Source organism: Crotalus tigris, unplaced genomic scaffold (assembly GCF_016545835.1).
Source record: "Crotalus tigris isolate CLP2741 ecotype Arizona unplaced genomic scaffold, ASM1654583v1 scf7180000024364.846960, whole genome shotgun sequence".
NCBI lineage: Eukaryota > Metazoa > Chordata > Lepidosauria > Squamata > Viperidae > Crotalus > Crotalus tigris.
In genome coordinates, this window is record NW_024100532.1 from 759,972 (window position 1) to 779,651 (window position 19,680).

At 34.9% G+C, this 19,680-nt stretch overlaps 1 protein-coding gene across 3 annotated transcripts in view; it reads right to left on the reverse strand.

The window, feature by feature from the left end:
• CNTNAP1 (contactin associated protein 1) overlaps positions 1–18,656 on the reverse strand; it is an 84,647-nt gene extending 65,991 nt beyond the window's left edge. For 2 of the 3 annotated variants that reach the window (XM_039327682.1, XM_039327681.1), the window contains exon 1: positions 18,603–18,656. Coding sequence is in view for 1 of the 3 variants with exons in the window: in XM_039327684.1 (XP_039183618.1) it covers positions 18,603–18,609 (7 nt within the window). In the remaining 2 variants the exon portion in view is untranslated. The remainder of the gene's footprint in view (positions 1–18,602) is intronic. The other variant, XM_039327684.1, reaches the window with a different exon arrangement.
• Between the last annotated feature and the right edge of the window lie 1,024 nt (positions 18,657–19,680).

Genomic DNA, 19,680 nt, shown 5'->3' on the forward strand with positions numbered 1-19,680 from the left:
CTCTAAAACTGACCAATCAATTTCTCCCTTAGACAGAAACATGCAGACCCACAACCCTCCCCTCAAAGAAGACATGCAGACATTTAGCAAAAAAACAACTTCAAAATCCCCCCAAAAGTCACTTCAAATATCCCTAAAAAAGCCATATCAACAAACACACCTGAGATAAACAGAAAGGTATCCCAGACTGCAGCACCTCCCAAAAAGAAAGGTAATAGGAGACTCTATCCTTTAAGTAACAGAACCATCCATCTGCAGACCAAACATACTATCCAGGGAGATATGTTGTCTCCCTGAAGCAAAAATCAAAGACGTGGCTGAGAACCTAACCAAAATAATTAGGTCCACAGATTACTATCCCTTCCTCCTTCTCCACATCGGGATGAACGACACAATAAACAACCTGAGTACAATAGTGAGGGATTACAAACAATTAGACAATAAAGTCAAGAAGCTAGGAGCACAAGTAGTATTCTCATCAATGCTCCCAACACCCATTGAGGGAAAAAAAGAATCTTAGAAATAAACCATTGGTAAAGGGTTGGTGTCGCCAAGAAAACTTTAGTTTCCTGGATCATGGATTGCATTTCCTACATGAAGGACTCTTGGCAAGGGATGGGCTACACCTCATGACAATGGGCAAAATGTACTTAGAATGTACTGGCCCAGCTCATGAGGAGGGCTTTAAACTAAAACTGAGGGGGGAGGGTGACCAATCTCTAGTCTAGAACCTCTAGAACCCAAAACCAATCACAAATCCCAAGAAAACAAATCAAACAACGAAGTAGGCAGTATTGACAAAAAAAGAAAAACTCAAACAACAATCAGGAGATACAAGAAACACTCCCATGGACAGGCATAAAAATCTTAAATGCTTATATACAAATGCTCAAAGTTTGGGGAACAAACAGGGCAAACTAGAAGCAACAGTATACGAGGGAGGGTATGACATAGTTGGCATAACAGAAACCTGGTGGGACAAACCCCTTAAATGGAATGGACTGATAGATGGTTACAAATTGTTCAAAAGAAACAGGTCTACAAAAAGAGGAGAGGGAGTTGCACTATATGTAAGAGAACACTACATATCTGCAGAAATGCACATGATCCAAGACAAAATCTCTCCAGAATGTATATAGGTCAATATAAAAGAGAAAAAAAGTGACATTGCCATAAGTGTATATTACAGGCCACCCAACCAACCAGAAGAAATAGATGAACTCTTTACCAACCAATTAACAAATGTGTGTAGGAAGCATACTACAGTAGCAATGGGAGACTTCAACTATCCAGATATCAACTGGGAGACAAACTCTGCAGTGAGCGGGAGATCAAACAAATTCCCAACCAACCTACCCGACAATTTTGTCACCCAAAAGGATGAGGGAACTAGATGCAGAGCTATACTGGACTTAATCCTTACAAACAGAGAAAAAGTGATAGAGGGAATCAAAATTGCCAGAACCTTGAGTGAAAGTGACCACGTCATATTGGAATTTAATATAAGGCAAACACTAGCAATAGAAAACAATCCAACCAACATCCTAAACTTCAAAACAGCTGACTTTAACAAACTCAGAGAGAACCCAGGAAAGATCCCATGGATGAAAATCTTAAAAGGGAAAACAACCCAAGAAGCATGGGAAACCCTAAAAAAAAAGTGATCACAAAAGCCAGACCAGCACAATACCATAGAGGGAAAAAAAACAGGAAATCCAAGTAGAAACCAGCATGGCTGCACAAAGCTCTCTAACAAACTCAAAGACAAAAAGAACAAATACAAAAAATGGAAAGAGGGGCACATAACCAAGGCCGATTATCAGCAGACAGTTAGAACATGCAAAAAAGAAGTCAAGAAAGCAAAGGTCCAGAACGAACAAAGACTAGCAACAGAAATCAAGGACAACAAAAAAAGTTTCTTCCAACATATTAACAACAGAAAAAACTCAAGGAAACTGTAGGCCCACTAAAGAGAGAAGATGGCAAGGAAATTACAGGCAACAGGGAGAAAGCAGAGCTGCTTAACTCATACATCAGTCTTCACACAAAAAGAAACCATAGCCCAACACACCAAAAGAAACACTGCAAAAGACATATAGAAAGAAAAATCAAAATAAGCAAGAAAATGGTAAGAGAACACCTATCCAACCTTGACAAATATAAATCACCAGGACCCGACAGATTACATCCCAGAGTTTTGAAAGAGCTGGCAGATGTTATCTCAGAACCATTGCACCACATCGTTCACAAATCCTGGAGCACCAGAGAAGTAGCTGAGAATTGGAAAAGGGCTGATGTGGTCCCCATCTTCAAGAAGGGGAAAAAAACAGACCCAGGAAACTACAGACCAATCAGTTTAACATTAATATCTGGGAAGATCCTAGAAAAGATAATAAAAAAACAGATCTGCGAACAACTAGAAGCAAACAAAGTCATAACTAGCAGCAAGCACGGGTTTGTTAAAAACAGATCATGCCAAACCAATCTTATCTCATTTTTTGATAAAGTGACTAAACTAGTAGACCAGTGAAACGCAGTGGAGGTAGTATACTTAGATTTCAGTAAGGCATTTGACAAAGTAAACCACAACCTATAAATTGGCAAGCTAGAAAAAGGTGGAATAGACAACATCAGCACCAGATGGATCTGTAGCTGGCTGACAAACCATACTCAACGAGTAGTCCTCAATGACACTACATCCACATGGCGAAAAGTAAGCAATGGGGTACTACAGTGTTCCATTTTAGGCCCAGTACTCTTCAATATCTTCATTAATGACTTAGGTGAAGGAATTGAAGGGGAACTCATCAAATTTGCAGATAACACCAAGCTGTCAGGAGTAACCAACACCCCAGAAGACAAACTCAGGATCCAAAAAGATCTTGATAGACTTCCGGCTGTGACATCATCGTGAGCAGGTGAAGGAACAGACCTCTGTTCCTAAATCCCGAAAAATCTTTGCTAAAAGCCCAGCAAGGGCTTTGCTGATCCCGGAGAGATTGGTAAATTAAAGAGGAAACTTCAGAGAAGCCGGGTGGAAAGCAAACACCCGAGCAGAAAGGAGCAGTACTTTTAAAATTGGCAGAGAAGAAGCCGGTCTTTAAGGCCGGCCTGGAGCGATGGCGACAGTCTGAGAGGGAATGAAAAATAGAACTGACAGCTTCATAACGAAGATGAGGAAAACCCCTGAAGGAGGTGAGAACATTTGGCTGAGAGAAGACACAGAAAAAGCAAAGCTATAAGGAGAGAGACACAGTGGCAACTGAACTGGAATAGAGCGGAGAAGGGAGCAATAGAGCAGAATGAGAGCTGCGTGAAGAAGCAGAGAGCCCACAGTAAAGTTTATAAAACGTGAGAGACTGGAATTTAAGAACTGCAAGAAGTAGAGAGTGAAACCAGAGAAAGGACTGGAGAAGGGACAGTTGGAGGCAATAAAAGGTGATTAAGAAGGACTTTGAAAAATTAACATAAGGATTAAAAGATGAAGTGTGACAACAGAGAAATTTAACTTTAACTGACATATATCTGGGTAAAGTGACGAGTGGACATTTTGGAAATATTGGATATATAGAAGAAGAAAGAAGAGGTGACGTTTGGTGGATCGGTGTATATATTAAATTGAGACAGAGAGAAAAAAAGGCTGATGCAATATTGTAGCATTCATATACAAGCAGTGACTAAGCTACAAGTAGAAAAGGGGCATCAGGCAATGTATTAAAAGTAATGAAGTAAATGAATTGTATTAACAAAATAGAAATAAGCATAATTGTGTAATTGAACTAAATAGAAGTGAGAAAGTAATTATAGTATTGTAAAGAAATATAGACAGGTGATTATTCAAATAAGAACGATAGTGAATGAAATTAAGAGTGGTGATAATACTTAGAGAATAGTATATGTATATGCATCATGTGTAGTGCTATAGAAATATATATAAGAGGTGTTTAGAGTATTATAAATTGTACTAGATAATAGTGGGATAAGGAAAGGTACAACTCTACTTGTAATTTTACTTTTCAACGTTAATCCTAAGAATAATGTTCTATAAAGGTATTTATTATAGTCATATATGTTGATACATAATCAGAAATATTATATGTGTATGTATATATATATATATATATATATATATATATATATATATATATATATATATATATTCTTTACTATCTATATTATATATATATATATTTGCATATTTAAGCTTAGACTATATCAGCGGTTCACAACCTATGGGTCACAACCCCATTTGGGGTCGATCGACCATTTCACGGGGGTCACCAAGCAAGGCTGTCCGCCATTTCTTTTCCCTTTTCCGGCGGATGCCTTACCTCCCTTGGGCTGGGCCAGCTGGTGGCCCAGCCGATGGTCGGCCTGCTCCGTCTCTGCCGCTTGCCAGCTACGCCTCAGCCGGCGCAGAGGGCAGCACCATGCATGCACAGCACTCCCAGGCAGGGAAAGTCCTCAACTTATGACCAGTTGGGTAGTCCTCAACTTACGACCAGTTTAGTCCTCGACTTATGACCAGTTGGGGGTTGCAGCATTAAAAAGGTTGAGAACCACTGGACTATATAGATTGAAAACCAACTTGATCAACAAAAACAACTTGCCATAAATTGGTATATGCAAAAGTGGAGACATATTATTCAAATAATAAAAATGACAAGTACCGCAACAACAACTAAAGTTGGCAAAAAAACAGTTACAAATCTCACACCTATAATGGCCTCTCCTACAGGTCAAAGAATGATAGCGACCATGTTGGGGAAAGAAAAAGAAAAAGCAGAATCGGCAATGAACCCACAGAGCATGCAGATAACACTACAAATGATTCAAGAAACAATGATGATGACCCAAGAGGCAATAGCAAACAATCATGAAGGAACGAAAATATATCATAAAGAAATTAAGAATGATATTGGAGAAATGAGAGATGAAATTTAAAACATGAATGATAAGATAGGCAATATACAACAAACAATGATGGAAAATGAACAAAGAATCCAAAAAGTTGAAACAAAAATGGAGAATGTTGATAGCAAAATAGAAAGGATGGTACAGAAATCTGAGCAGGTAAATAGGGAGTTGACTGAATCGATTGCCTTTTTGGAAATGAATAAAGCTTCGTTCTTTCTAAGATTCCAAAATATTGTGGAGGAAAAGGAAGAAGATTTGGGAGAGAAGATCGCGGAGATGTTGGTGGAGATATTAGGCAAGGAAAAACAGGAAGTAAGAAGAGACATAGACGAAATATATAGAGTATATACAAATTATGCACGAAGGCATAGATTGGTGAGAGAGGTCCATATAAGGTTTACTAGAAGATCAATAAGGGATGAAATATATAAAAAAACAAGAGACGAACCAATAATATATAAGGGTAAAGAAATAATTGTATTAAAACAAATACCACATAGTATACAAAATCAGAGACGAGAATACCAATTTCTAGCGACCCAATTAATTAAATATAAAGTTATCTTTTGATGGTTAATACCTGAAGGCATATTTCTAACTTGGCAGGAAAAAAATATAAGATAGATACACTTGAGAAAGTGCAGGACTTTTATGAACATTACTTTACACAGGAAGAAGAACAAGAAAATAAGGAAGAGTTGGAGAGTAAAAGTCAGGATGAAGAAGTATTAGAGAGAGAAATACAAAAGATACAAGAAAGAGAAAGGTTAGAAAGAGAAGGAGCAAAAGGAAGAGTAATAGAGACAAGAAGCATAAAAAAAATAGATCAAGTAAAAAATGGGAGACGCAATTAAGCTCTTCTCTGTAAACATTAATGGATTAAATATACCAAGAAAAAGAGCACAAACGTTCAACAAATTAAGGAAATTGGATGCAGATTTATTTATTTATGAGACTTATATACCGCTTTAAGTGCAAGCACTCTCTAAGCAGTGTACACCAGTAAGCAATGTATATATATATATATTTACATTGCCCCCAACAATCTGGGTCCTCATTTTACCTATCCCGGAAGGATGGAAGGCTGAGTCAACCTTGAGCCGGTGAGATTTGAACCACTGACCTGCTGAACACAGTCAGCTAAAGTGGCCTGCAGTACTGCACTCTAACTGCTGCGCCACCTTGGCTCTTTTATGTGATATGTCTTCAGGAAGTTCATATAAAAAAGGATTATAGAAAATTACTAGAGAATGTAAAATTAGGAACACTATACACAACATTAGAATAAAACAAGAAAGGAGGAATTGCTATATATGTCAAAGAAAAAATAAAATCAAAATCAATATACTCGGATGAAGAGGGGAGAATTTTAATGTTGGAAATAGAATTAGAGCAAAAACAAATCTTATTAATGGCAGTATATGCACCAAATAATAATCAACAAGAATTTTTTAAAAAGGTACATAAGAAACTAGTGGATCTGGACTACAAAAATATTTGTACGATTGGGGATTTAAATGCAATAGTTGATGTTAAGAAAGATTATAAGAGTATAAGAGTTGTTATAAAAAGAACAAAAAGAAGAAAAATATATTACCAAAATCGTTCTTTGACATGGTAACAGAACTCAATCTTCAGGATATATGGAGAGAGACACATAGATCAGACAAACAATATACTGTACGTTCTATTCGTATCCACATCAGTCTTGGTCTAGGATTGATATGGCCTGGGCAACAATAGACGTACAAAAAGGGATAGAGGAAATTGAAATAGGGCTTAATGATTGGGCAGATCACAACCCAATAATAATAAAATGGAAAGGCCAGAAACAGAAAAAAAGATGGTCAATGAATCAAAGACTGTGTAAAGATAAACAATATATATAGATGCTAGAAAAGGAGTTGACATTATTTTTTCAGGTAAATAAAAAGGAAGAGACATTAACACAAAATTTGTGGGATACTACAAAAGCTTACATTCGGGGATTGACAATTGCATACAACTCTAAGAAAAACAAAGATAGGAGACTTCAACAAGGAAAATTACAAGAAGAATTTAAAAAAATAGAAAGTGATCTACAGAAGGACCCACAAAATAAAAAGATAAAAGAAAAATGGAATATTATAAAACACAAGATTAACCTGACAACACAAAAAGAAATGGCACAGAAAATCAGGATGGTGAAACAAAATTACTTTGAAAATGTGAATAAAACTGGTCGATGGTTGGCCTATAAATTAAAAAAAGAAAAAGGCAAAAGAACAATATACCAACTACAAGATGAAAGTGGAACAGTACAATATAGACAGGGGGGGAAAAAGAAAATAATACAAAAAATTTTTTCAAAGCTATACCATCAGGAAGATATACCAGATGATAAAGTCAAACAATATATAGAGGCAGCAAAAATGAGCAAAATTACTGAAGAACAAAAGGAAATGTTGAATAAACCAATAACTGCAATAGAATTAGAAACAGCATTGAAAAAACAAAAAAAACAACAAATCACCAGGCCCAGATGGAATTCCGGTCAAGTTTTATAAAAATACACAAGAGTCACTACGATGGATAATGTTGGAGATTTACAATGAGGTGTTGGAAGAGGCGAAGATACCGACAACTTGGACTGAAGCAATCATCACCCTCATTCCTAAGGAAGACTCAGACCTACAAAAAATTCAAAATTATAGACTGATTTCTTTACTGAATACAGATTATAAGACATTTACAACAATAATAGCAGAAAGGATTAAAAAAAAAATTTGAATAACTACATTCACCCAGATCAAAACGGATTTTTACCAGGACGACAAATAAAAAATAACATGAGGATAATACTGAACACTTTAGAATTTTACGAAGTCCATCCTGAAAGACAAGCTACATTGGTTTTTCTTGATGCCCAGAAGGCATTTGATAATTTCAATTGGAATTTTATTATAACACAATTGTACTATATGGATTTTGGGACAAAATTTGGAAAAATGGTTGAGAAAATATATACTAAACAAACAGCTAGGGTAATTATAAATGAGGAAATGACAGAAAAAATTGATATAACCAAAGGAGTAAGACAAGGATGCCCACTTTCCCCTCTTCTATTTATTTTATCATTAGAAATAGTAATAGTAATAGTAGTAAAGTTGGAAGGGACCTTGGAGGTCATCTAGTCCAACCCCCTGTTCGGGCAGGAAACCCTACACCATTTCGGACAAATGGCTGTCCAGTCTCTTCTTAAAAACTTCCAGTGTTGGAGCATTTAATGCTTCTGGAGGCAAGCTGTTCCACTGATTAATTGTTCTCACTGTCAGGAAGTTTCTCCTTAGTTCTAGGTTGCTTCTCTCCTTGATTAGTTTCCACCTGTTGCTTCTTGTCCTGCCTTCAGGTGCTTTGGAAAATAGCTTAATTCCCTTACTCCTTACAAAAGTAAGGAGTACTTGTAATACTCCTTACAAAAATCAGAGAGGACCTGGGAGAATTTCAGCTGTAAAAATGAATGTTCTACCAAAGTTTCTTTTTTTGTTTTAAATGATACCCATTTTTAAAAAAGATACTAATTTGGATGAGTGGCAGAAGGGTATCAATAAATTTATTTGGGCTGGGAAGAAACCAAGGGTGAAGTTTAAGATTTTGCAAGATGCTCGAAAAAGAGGAGGGCTTAAAGCACCTAATTTGAAATTATATTATGATGCAGCCACATTAACTTTGATAAGCGATTGGCTTAATTTAACAAACAAAAATATTCTTTCTCTTGAAGGGTGGGATTTATTATATAGTTGGCATGCATATTTAATTTTCAATAAGAAAGTAGATCAGGCTTTTAAATCGCATATTTTAAGAAATGCCTACTTCGAGTCTGGAAGTATTATTACAGGTTAAATTACAAAATACCTATTTGGGGGATTCCTGGACATGCAATTGAGGGGATTTCTAAGGGGATGAATTTTGAAAAAATTCCGTATAAAGAATTACTTATTTGGTCAGGTACTGATTGGCAATTAAAATCTTTAGATGTACTAAGGCAAGAAAATATTTTACAGTCATGGTTCCAGTATTTACAAATAGTGGATAGGTGGACTTTAGATAAGAAAGTTGGAATAACATTAGGAGATGAAAATTTGGTAATTCAGATTAAAGATCAGAATCAGGCCCACATAAAAAGAATTTATAATGTGTTAATAGAATTGGACTCGGAAATGGATTTGATTAAAGATTGTATGGTTAAATGGGCTCAGAATATCCAGGAACCGATCCCATTGGATTTATGGGAGATAATTTGGATTAGAAATGTTAAATTTACACAGGCTCAAAATTTAAGGGAAAATTTTTACAAAATGTTTTATAGGTGGCATTTGGATCCTAAAAAGTTGTCTTGTATGTATCCTAATTTACAGCCTAAATGTTGGAGATGCGGTAATTCTGATGCAACTTATTTTCATTTTTGGTGGACTTGTAAAAATATTAAAGCTTTTTGGATTAGGATTTGGTGGAACATTCAAAAGATTTTTAAAAGGAAGATAAAATTTACTCCTCAGCTATTTTTACTAGGGATTTTTGTGGATTTTTTTTTTTTTTGCCTTGGGATTTTTGTGGATTTTGATGTTAAAGAAACTATTTTAATGTTGAATTTAATAACAGCAGCAAGGTTATTGGTAGGTCAATATTGGAAGAAAGATTCATTGCCTACTATAGAAGAATGGACACTTAAGGTTTCTAATTTAGCAGAAATGGCAAAAATTTCTGCTTATTTAAAGGATCATACACAAGAAAGATATATTATGGTATGGAGAAGATGGATAGATTATGTTCAGATGAAATATGGAACTAAAAAGTTCCATTTATTTTATGATTAAATTTTAAATAATTATTATTATTAATAGCATTTTATAATGAAAATTATTTAGTTTATTTATTGTTATTATGGTACTTTATAATAATTGTTTTAAAATGGATTTGTTTATAATATTATGATGTTAAAGTTTAAAGGGAGTTAAGGGTTAAGTATGAATTTGGTTACTGTATAATTTGTTAAAGTTAATTAGATTTTGTTTAATATGTTTGTAATAACCCTGTACTCGGCTCTGGGAAGTGGGGGGGAGGGAGGTGAGGGTGGGTGGGTTTGGGGGTTTAAAAATTTGTTAATTGTTAATAAAACTTTTTCAATAAAAAAAATCAGAGAGGACCAAGAAATAAAGGGTTTAAAAATTAAAAAGGAAGAATATAAGGTCCAGATCTTTGCTGATGATTTGGTATTTATTTTGGAAGATCCATTAGAAACAGCTTTAAATTGATTCAAAAAATAGAAGAATTTGGTGAGGTAGCCGGACTTAAGATTAATAAGAATAGACTTCCGGTGGTTCCAGCGACGACGAATGGCGGCGTTTTACAAAGCTGCCCGTTCCTAGTGCGTGTAAAAGCCGCGGGACTTTGACAATCAGCTGTCCCGCGGCTTGAATCTCCTCCCTGGGAAAAAGGGAGGAGGAGAGCTCTCAGGTAGAGGTAAGAGCTCCCCTGGATTCCTGTTATTTTGGGATCGGAGGGTAGAGCTCCCTCGGAGCCTGAGCAACTCCGCGTTCCAGGGAGACTTCATTCCAAAGTTTTTGGGATGAAGCAAGTTGCCGCTTCCACATCTGCTTTTTTTTCCAGCTGCTTGTGAGTATTTGAAAGCAGACGGAGCAGACCAGGAGAGACTGTGCTCAAGTTTGATGGTGCCTTTAACCTCAGCAAGTTTCCTCTTCCTCTTCTTTTGTTCACTTTCCCTTTAGAAGAAAGGGAAAGTGGAAAGTAAAATGGTGATCGTCTTTCTTGCCTGATTTGCATTACAAAGTTAAACTTGGATACAGATTAACTTTTCAAACACAGAAGTAAGAATTTGGTTTTTATTCTTTCTTCTTTTTTCTTCTTTGTTTTTTTTTCTAAGAATATTTAAAAGAACTGTGTCTTTTTTTTTTTCAATAAGAATCTTTCTTCTTGGAACTTTAGAAAATGGCTTCAAAACATCTGCCTCCCGCCCCTAAGGTTCCTATTTCTTCTCCAATGCCTCAGCCTGCATCTCAGAAACCAAAATCACCTCCACTTTCTCCTCCTCCTCCTGCAATTTCTCTTAATGATTTACAAGATGCTTTAAAACAGCATGCCTTGGATATTAAGGAGGAGGTAAAAGATCTTATAATTGCAGAGAGGGCTAATACAGAAGAATTATTGGAGAAAAATAACAAACAAGTAAGAGACCATATCCTTCTGGCCTTTCAGGGCTTAGCCCTGCACATAGAGAGGATTGATGACCAGATGGAAAAGATTACTGAAAATGCATCAAGGATGGAATTTAGAATGCAGGAGGTAGAGAACAAGATAGAAATTACACAGGATGAACAAATCATTTCACAATATAGGGAAATGGAACACGCATTGCGTATCAGAGGCCTGAGAGAGAACTCTCAGGAGGACTTAAAGATGCTTATTGTGAAAGATATTGCTCCTAATATTGGCTGGCGGCCTGAAATAATTGTGAATGAGATAGAAAAAATTTTTAGAGTTAATTCACGGGTTGCTAGACAGAGAAATCTACCAAGAGATGTGGTTATTTATTTTTCCAGAAGATCTATCCGTAATGAAATTATACAGGTTTTTTACAAACAAAAGTTTCAAATTGCTGATCAAGATGTGATAATTTTAAAAGAGATACCTCCAAAAATTTTAAGAGCCAGAAAAGATTTTACTTTCTTGTCTGATGATCTAAAACATCGTCAAATTCAGTTCAGATGGGAGATTCCAAGAGGAATAATAGTAAATTATGAAGGGATACGTCATAGATTAACTACTGTTTCCAAAGCAAGAGATTTTTATCAGTCTATCTTAAAAGCAAGATTGTCACCACCTCCACAAATAAGGATGACAGAAGAGTCTCTTATGGCAGGAGCCTCATCAATGATGGTTATGAAACAAGCTGCACAGAATTCTGACATAAAAGAGCAAAGGATGACACGAGCTGCCCATAAACGTAAAGAAAAAGAGCAGTTGCAGAAGAGTGGTGAAAGTTTGGTTGCTACAGAGCCTGTGGGAGGGGCAAGACCAAAAAGATCTTCGACAGCAGATTTGCAGGCTATGCTCCAGAGGCTCCAGGCCGGTGGAGATGGTCAAGTTCTTGACCTGGAATGTTAATGGCTTAAATGTGCCACAGAAACGAAGAAAGATATTCCATTATTTGAAACCACATAATAATGATTTGATATGTTTGCAGCAGACTCATATAACTTTAAAGGATTCTAAATTCTTGATGAATTCCCGTCTGGGCTCACATTTTACTGCTCCAGCCCCTGGGAAAAAAGGGGGAGTGGTAATTTATGTGAAGAAAACTTTTTCAGCTAAACTAATTGAGGCTGACTCTGAAGGAAGATATCTTTTTGTGGAATTATTATTACAAGGCTGAAAGGTTCTTATTGTTGGACTATATGCTCCCAATCAACAACAGAAACAATTTTATAAGTTGCTGCATGGCAAGATATCTCAGTTGGATTATAAATCGGTAATTTTGATGGGTGACTGGAATGGGGTTTTAGACCCAACTATAGACAAAAGAAGTTCCTCTAAAAATTTTATTCAAACTAAACTACCTATGACTTTCTTTGATTTGAAGGAAGAACTGGAGCTTATTGATATTTGGCGAGAAAGGAATACAAGTGACAGAGACTTTACTTTTTATTCTGATAGACACCAGTCATTTTCAAGGATTGATTTTTTTTATTACTAGTGACTTCCTCCCTAGAGTGAGGAAGGTGAAAATTTTTCCTAGAACATTGTCAGATCATAGTCCTGTGTGGATGGAGTTATATTCGGAAGATGGGAATAGAAGATCTTGGAGACTGAATGAGAACTTATTTAATCGGGAGGAGTTCGTACAAAAGTGTAAAGAACATTTAAAGGACTTCTTTATTATAAATATGAATAAGGGAACATCGATGTCTATGGTGTGGGACGCTAGTAAAGCATATATGAGGGGAATCCTGATTCAATTGAATAAAGTTTTTAGGGAAAAAGGGTTACAAAGACGTAGAGAAATAGAAGAAGAGATTAAATTAAAAGAACAAGAGTTGGTTCTTAACCCTACTGATAATAATTTAAAGGTATCCATAAAGATGCTTAAGGAGCAATTTAACATGTTGATGGCAGATCAGGTGGCTACCAATCTGTCGTATATGAGACATAATACTTTTTGCAATGCGAATAAGCCTGGAAGGTGGTTGGCTTATCAGTTATGAAAGAAACAGAAAGCTAGAATCATAGAGAAAGTAAAATATAAAGGTACTGAGGTTTTTCAGCAAGATTTGATTAGAAAAAGCTTTTTGGACTTTTACACAAAATTATATTCAAGTGATAATATAAGGGGTTTGGATATAGATAAATATTTACAATCAGTACATTTTCCTAGACTTTCAGAGGAACAACAAAATGGGATGAATAGTTCAATTACTGTGGAGGAAATTGGTCTAGCTATTAAGCAGTTAAAGGTTGGAAAGTCTCCTGGAACAGATGGACTGACTTCTAGGTATTATAAGATCTTATCTGAAGAAATGATAGAGCCATTAAAGGAACTCTGTAATAGTATTTTGTTGGGTATGCAAGTTCCTCCTTCTTGGAAAAGAGCCTTTATATCACTGATTCCGAAGGAAGATCAGGATCTTACAGAGCCTAAGAATTATAGGCCAATTTCATTATTGAATGTTGATTATAAGATATTTACAAAAATTTTGGCTAATAGACTAATGCAGGTTATGAAAGACTTGATTCATAGTGATCAAGCAGGATTCATAACAGGGAGATATATGAAATATAATGTTAGACAAATTATTAATTTAATTGAGTACTTGGATAAGAATAATCAGATTCCTGTGGCTTTTATCTTTTTGGATGCTGAAAAAGCTTTTGATCAATTGGACTGGCAATTTTTATTTTCTTTGGTAGAGAAAATGAATTTTGGGGATAATTTTTTACATGCACTTAAAGCTATATATCAGCAGCAATCTGCACAAATTGTTGTAAATGGGGATTGACTGAGAATTTCAATATTCAAAAAGGGACAAGACAAGGATGTCCATTATCCCCATTGTTATTTGTTTTAACATTGGAAATTTTATTGATTCAGATTCGGGAATCAAAGTTAGTTAAGGGTGTAAAGATAAGGAAGAATGAGTATAAATTGCGGGCATTTGCGGATGATTTGGTTTTAATTTTGGAACAGCCGAATCAGGCGATTGAGGGTTTATTAGAACTTATAACACAGTATGGGAATGTTTCTGGTTTTAAAGTTAATAATTATAAGACTAAGATATTATCTAAGAATATGTCAGTTAAAGATAGGGAAAGTTTGATTAAAGCCACAGGTTTTCAGATGGTAAAAAAGGTTAAATATTTGGGAGTATATCTAACTGCTTCAAATGGAAAATTGTATAAGAACAATTATGAACCACTATGGGCAAAAGTCCAAAAGGATTTAAGAGATTGGAAAAAATTGCAATTGTCATTGTTGGGGAATATTTCAGCTGTAAAAATGAATGTTTTACCAAAGTTTCTCTTTTTGTTTCAGATGATACCTATTCTTAAAAAGGAGGCAAATTTGGAGGAATGGCAAAAGGGTATCAATAATTTTATATGGGCCGGGAAGAAACCAAGGGTTAAATTTAAGATATTACAGGATGCTCGAGAAAGAGGGGGACTTAAGGCACCTAATTTGAAATTATATTATGATGCAGCCGCCCTAACTTGGTTAAGTGATTGGCTTAATTTAACAAATATGGATATTCTTTTTCTGGAAGATTGGGATTTAATATATGGTTGGCATGCATATTTAATTTTTAATAAGAAAGTTGATCGGACTTTTAAATCACATATTTTGATGAATGCCTTACTTCGTATTTGGAAGAAGTATTATTATAGATTAAATTATAAAATACCTATCTGGGGGATTCCCAGACATGCAATTGAGGGAACTTCTAAGGGGACAAATTTTGACAAAATCTCGTATAAAGAATTGTTAATTTGCTCTGGTTCGAATTGGCATTTGAAATCCCTAGACGTATTAAGGCAGCAAAATATTCTACAGTCATGGTTTCAATATTTACAAATAATGGATAGATGGACTGTAGACAAGAAAGAGGGAATAACACTAGAAGATAGACAATTGGTCATTCAGATTAAAAACCAAAGTCCGGCTCATATAAAAAGAATATACAATGTTTTATTAGAGTTAGATTCGGAAACAGAATTGGTTAAAGACTGTATGATTAAATTGGCTCAGAATATACAGGAGCCGATCTCATTGGATTTATGGGAGACAATTTGGATAAGAAATGTTAAATTTACACAAGCTCAAAATTTGAGAGAAAATTTTTATAAAATGTTTTATAGATTGCATTTAGATCCTAAAAAATTATCTTGTATGTATTCCAATATACAGCCCAAATGTTGGAGATGTGGCAATAATGATGCGACATACTTTCATATTTGGTGGAATTGTAAAAAAGTAAAGGCTTTTTGGATTATGATTTGGTGGAACATTCAAAAGATTTTTAGAAAAAAGAAAGTTTACACCTCAACTATTTTTACTTGGTATTTTTGTTGACTTAAATGAAAAAGAAACTACTTTGATGTTGAATTTATTAACTGCAGCAAGGTTACTAGTAGGTTTATATTGGAAGAAAGATTCTTTGCCTACTTTAGAAGAATGGATATTTAAAGTATCTACTTTTGCAGAAATGGCAAAAATTTCTGCTTATTTAAAGGATCATACACAAGAAAGATATATTACTGTATGGGGAAGGTGGATAGATTATATTCAGAAAAAGTATGGAATTAAAAAGTTTCATTTATTTTATAAGTGAATATTAAATATTATAGAGAATTGTTTTATAGGTTATGGAGTTAAAGGTTAATTATGATATTTTTTTTCTTCTTTTTTTCTTTTTTTCTTTTTTCTTAATTATTATAATTTTTTTTCTTATTATTAACCCTGTATTCTGCTCTGGGAAGTGAAGGGAGGGGGGTTGGGGCTGGGAGGGAGGGTAAGGGGGGGTTCTACTTTAAAATTTTATTGTATTTTTATAAATGATTGTATGTTTTTTTAAAAAAAATTAATAAAAAAAAAGATTAATAAGAATAAATCCAAATTAATAACAAAAAATCTTACAAAGGCACAGGAAAGGAAATTGGAAGATAAAACAAAGATAAATATAACCAGGAAAATAAAATATTTAGGGATCTGGCTTACAGTGAAATGTTCCTCAATTAAGGAGGACAATTATGATAAAATATTACACCAGATAAAAAAATATTTAGAAAATTGGGAAAATTTGCAAATTTCATTTTTAGGGAGGACCACTACAGTCAAAATGAATGTATTGCCAAAAATATTATTTCTGTTCCAGGTATTCCAATAAAATTAGGGAAAACATTCTTTCAAGAATTAAATAAATTAGTCACTAAATTTATATGGCAAAGGAAAAACCCCAGGATTAAATTAAAACTCTTGCAAGATATGAAAGATAAAGGGGGATTGGCATTACCAGAGTGGGAAATATACTACCAAGCATCGAGCTTAACTTGGCTAAAAGATTGGATGGATTTGAAAAATACTAGAGTTTTAACAATAGAAGGACATGACTTGCAAGCAGGGTGGCATGCATTCCTATGGGACGAAAAACATAAAATACACAGATACTTTCAAAGACACATAGTTAGGAATGTATTGCTACAGACTCGGGAAAAAATAAAACAAAAACATTATATAAGAATTCCAATGTGGTTATCCCCAACAGAAGCTCTGAAATACCCAAACCTATTGGATATAAATAAGATAATTAGATACAAGGAATTAGTAAATGAACAGGGAAATTTGAAAACAAAACAAGAATTGGAAGAAGACATTGGCAGAGAGATTGATTGGTGGACATTTACACAAATTCAATCTAAATATACAGAGGACAAAAAATTATGTGAAATCCAAAAAGAGCCGCAAGAATTGGATAAAATTATACATGGAACAGAAATAAAATTAATTAGCAATTTATACAAATACCTATTGAGATATAAAATGGAAGACAAGGTTGTCAAAGACACAATGATTAGATGGGCAAAAAATTTCAGATATAATATAGAATTGGAGAAATGGGAAAAAATATGGGAAATAAATATAAAATTGACTATGTCGGCAGCATTCAAGGAAAACCAGTTGAAGATGTTTTACAGATGGCATCTTCCACCAGCAAAGCTTGCCAAGATGTTCCAGAACAATTTGCCAACATGCTAGAAATGTAAAAAGTACATGAAACATATTATCATTTATGGTGGACATGCCCAGTTGCAAAAAAAATACTGGTCTACAATAAGAAAATGGATCGAAGAAATAATAGACCAACCCGTAGACTGGAAACCAGAGATCTTTTTGTTGGGTATTTTAAATAGAAAATATAGTAAAGAAATATGGTACTTAATGTTACATATAATAACGGCGGCAAGAATAGCATATGCACAGTGCTGGAAAAATGAGAATATACCATCAGAGGAAGAAGTAATAAGAAAAATCCTGGACTGTGTTGAGATGGACAAATTAACAAAAGAGATAAAAGAAAAGGAAGACACAGAGTACTATATAACATGGAATAAGTTGTATGTCTGGTTGGAGATTAGAAATAATAGAGGAGAATAAATATGGAAAGGTCAAAAGTGAAAATATGTGTAAATAATGTATAATAGTAATAATATGAATTATTCTTAGTAAGAAGTAGAACATGAAGGAAGAAAAATATAAATAAGAAATAACGGGGCTATAAGGACAAATATTCTAAAGAAGAATAAGGGGGGAAATGTAAATAATAGATTACCGTTACACAATTGCTGTAAAAAAAAGGAGGAGTATATATTGTGTGTGTATGTGTATTATGTTTTGCTTTGTTTTGTTTTGTCTTGTTGATTAAAAATAAAAATAAATAAATTTAAAAAAATAAAGATCTTGATAAACTCGAACAATGGGCCCTATCCAACAAAATGAGTTTCAATGTGGAGAAAAGCAAAGTCTTACACTTAGACAAGTACAAATACAAATTGGGTGAGACCTGGCTTAAAAAACAGTAACTGTGAGAGGGCCCTTGGAGTTCTAGTGGACGATCACTTGACTATGAGCCAGCAGTGTGCAGCAGCAACCAAAAAAGCTAATACAATCCTGGGTTGTATAAACAGAGGCATAGAATCAAGATCACGTGAAGTACTAACACCGCTTTACAAAGCCCTAGTAAGACTACACCTGGAATATTGCAGCCAATTTTGGTCACCATATCACAAAAAAGATGTTGAGAGATTGGAAAAGATTCAGAGAAGAGCAACTAAGATGATCAAAGGCCTGGAGGCTAAAACATATGAAGAACGGCTGCGGGGCTTGGGTTTGGATAGTCTAAAGAAAAGAAGAAATAGGGGAGACATGATAGCAGTGTACCAGTATCTGAGGGCTGCCACAAGGCAGAAAGGGTCAGGTTGTTCATCAGAGCACCAGAGGGAAGAACGAGAAACAATGGTTGGAAACGGTTAAAGAATTTTAATTTCTCTATTGGTGAAAAAATAAATCAGAAGCTCTCACAGTTGACTGCATTTAGCTGATTCAAAATAACTTCTTTATATCAAAATATTTACATTACCATACATTCTTCTTTACAGCAACATAGCTTAATTGAAGACTTCTTACAGAGACAGACCAGAGACAAACCTTGAGACTGGAAATCCAGCTCCTAACTCAATACCCTTTTGCACAGACTCAGTAGCACTTTCCTCACATTGGCTGATTGAGTTACCACATGACTCTTCCTGCTCATGAATATTCCAACACTCCTCCCTTCACGAAGAGACATCAGACCTATAGACTTAATACATTCTTTAATCGTGAAAAACCTTGTGCCACTAACCTGGCCTTATACTGTATATCATTATTTGGCAATATTTTTTTCTTATATACCCACTTACAACCCACAGCTTTGGTTCCCTGTGGCAAAGTCACTGATTTAAATACTTCATGGTCTCCCATGGATTTCATCTCTTTATCTATGGCCTCCTTCCATCTTTCTGGTTCAGCTTTTGATAATGCCAACACTTCTTTATAACTTCTTGGCTCATACCACACATTGCAAACCTTTACCTTGCTGGCAGAATACCTGTCAGGTGGAATTCCTTTATTACATCGCTCTGATCTACGTGGTATTAACTGCTCCTGTGTCTCAATTCTTTCTGGTTTCATGTCTTGTTCAGCCTTTCCTCCCTGAACATTGACATCATCAATAATGATTTTTTCATCATTAGATGAGTTATTGTCACTAAACAGATTACCGTCATTAAGTGAGACATACCCAGAATTTGCATTAATTCTGTCCCAATTTTGTTCTGCAAAATTAGCAGACCTTGAAATTATAATTCTTTTACTTCCATCGCTAAAGCAATATCCTTTTGACCCTGACTCATAGGCCACAAACCTGAGCTTTCTTGCCTTTTGCTGTCCCTTTCTTCTGATTGCCTTTGGAATATGTACCCATGCAGTACTTCCAAAAATTCTCAAATGTGCCAGTGATGGCTTTCTCCCATATAGAATGGCATATGGAGTATTATTAATGGAGGAACTCCACAGCCTGTTAACTATATAATTGGCAGTCAATATGGCTTCTCCCCAATATGACCTGCTCATACCAGAATCCTCTAATAATGAATCTTTCATTGTTTGCAAAACAC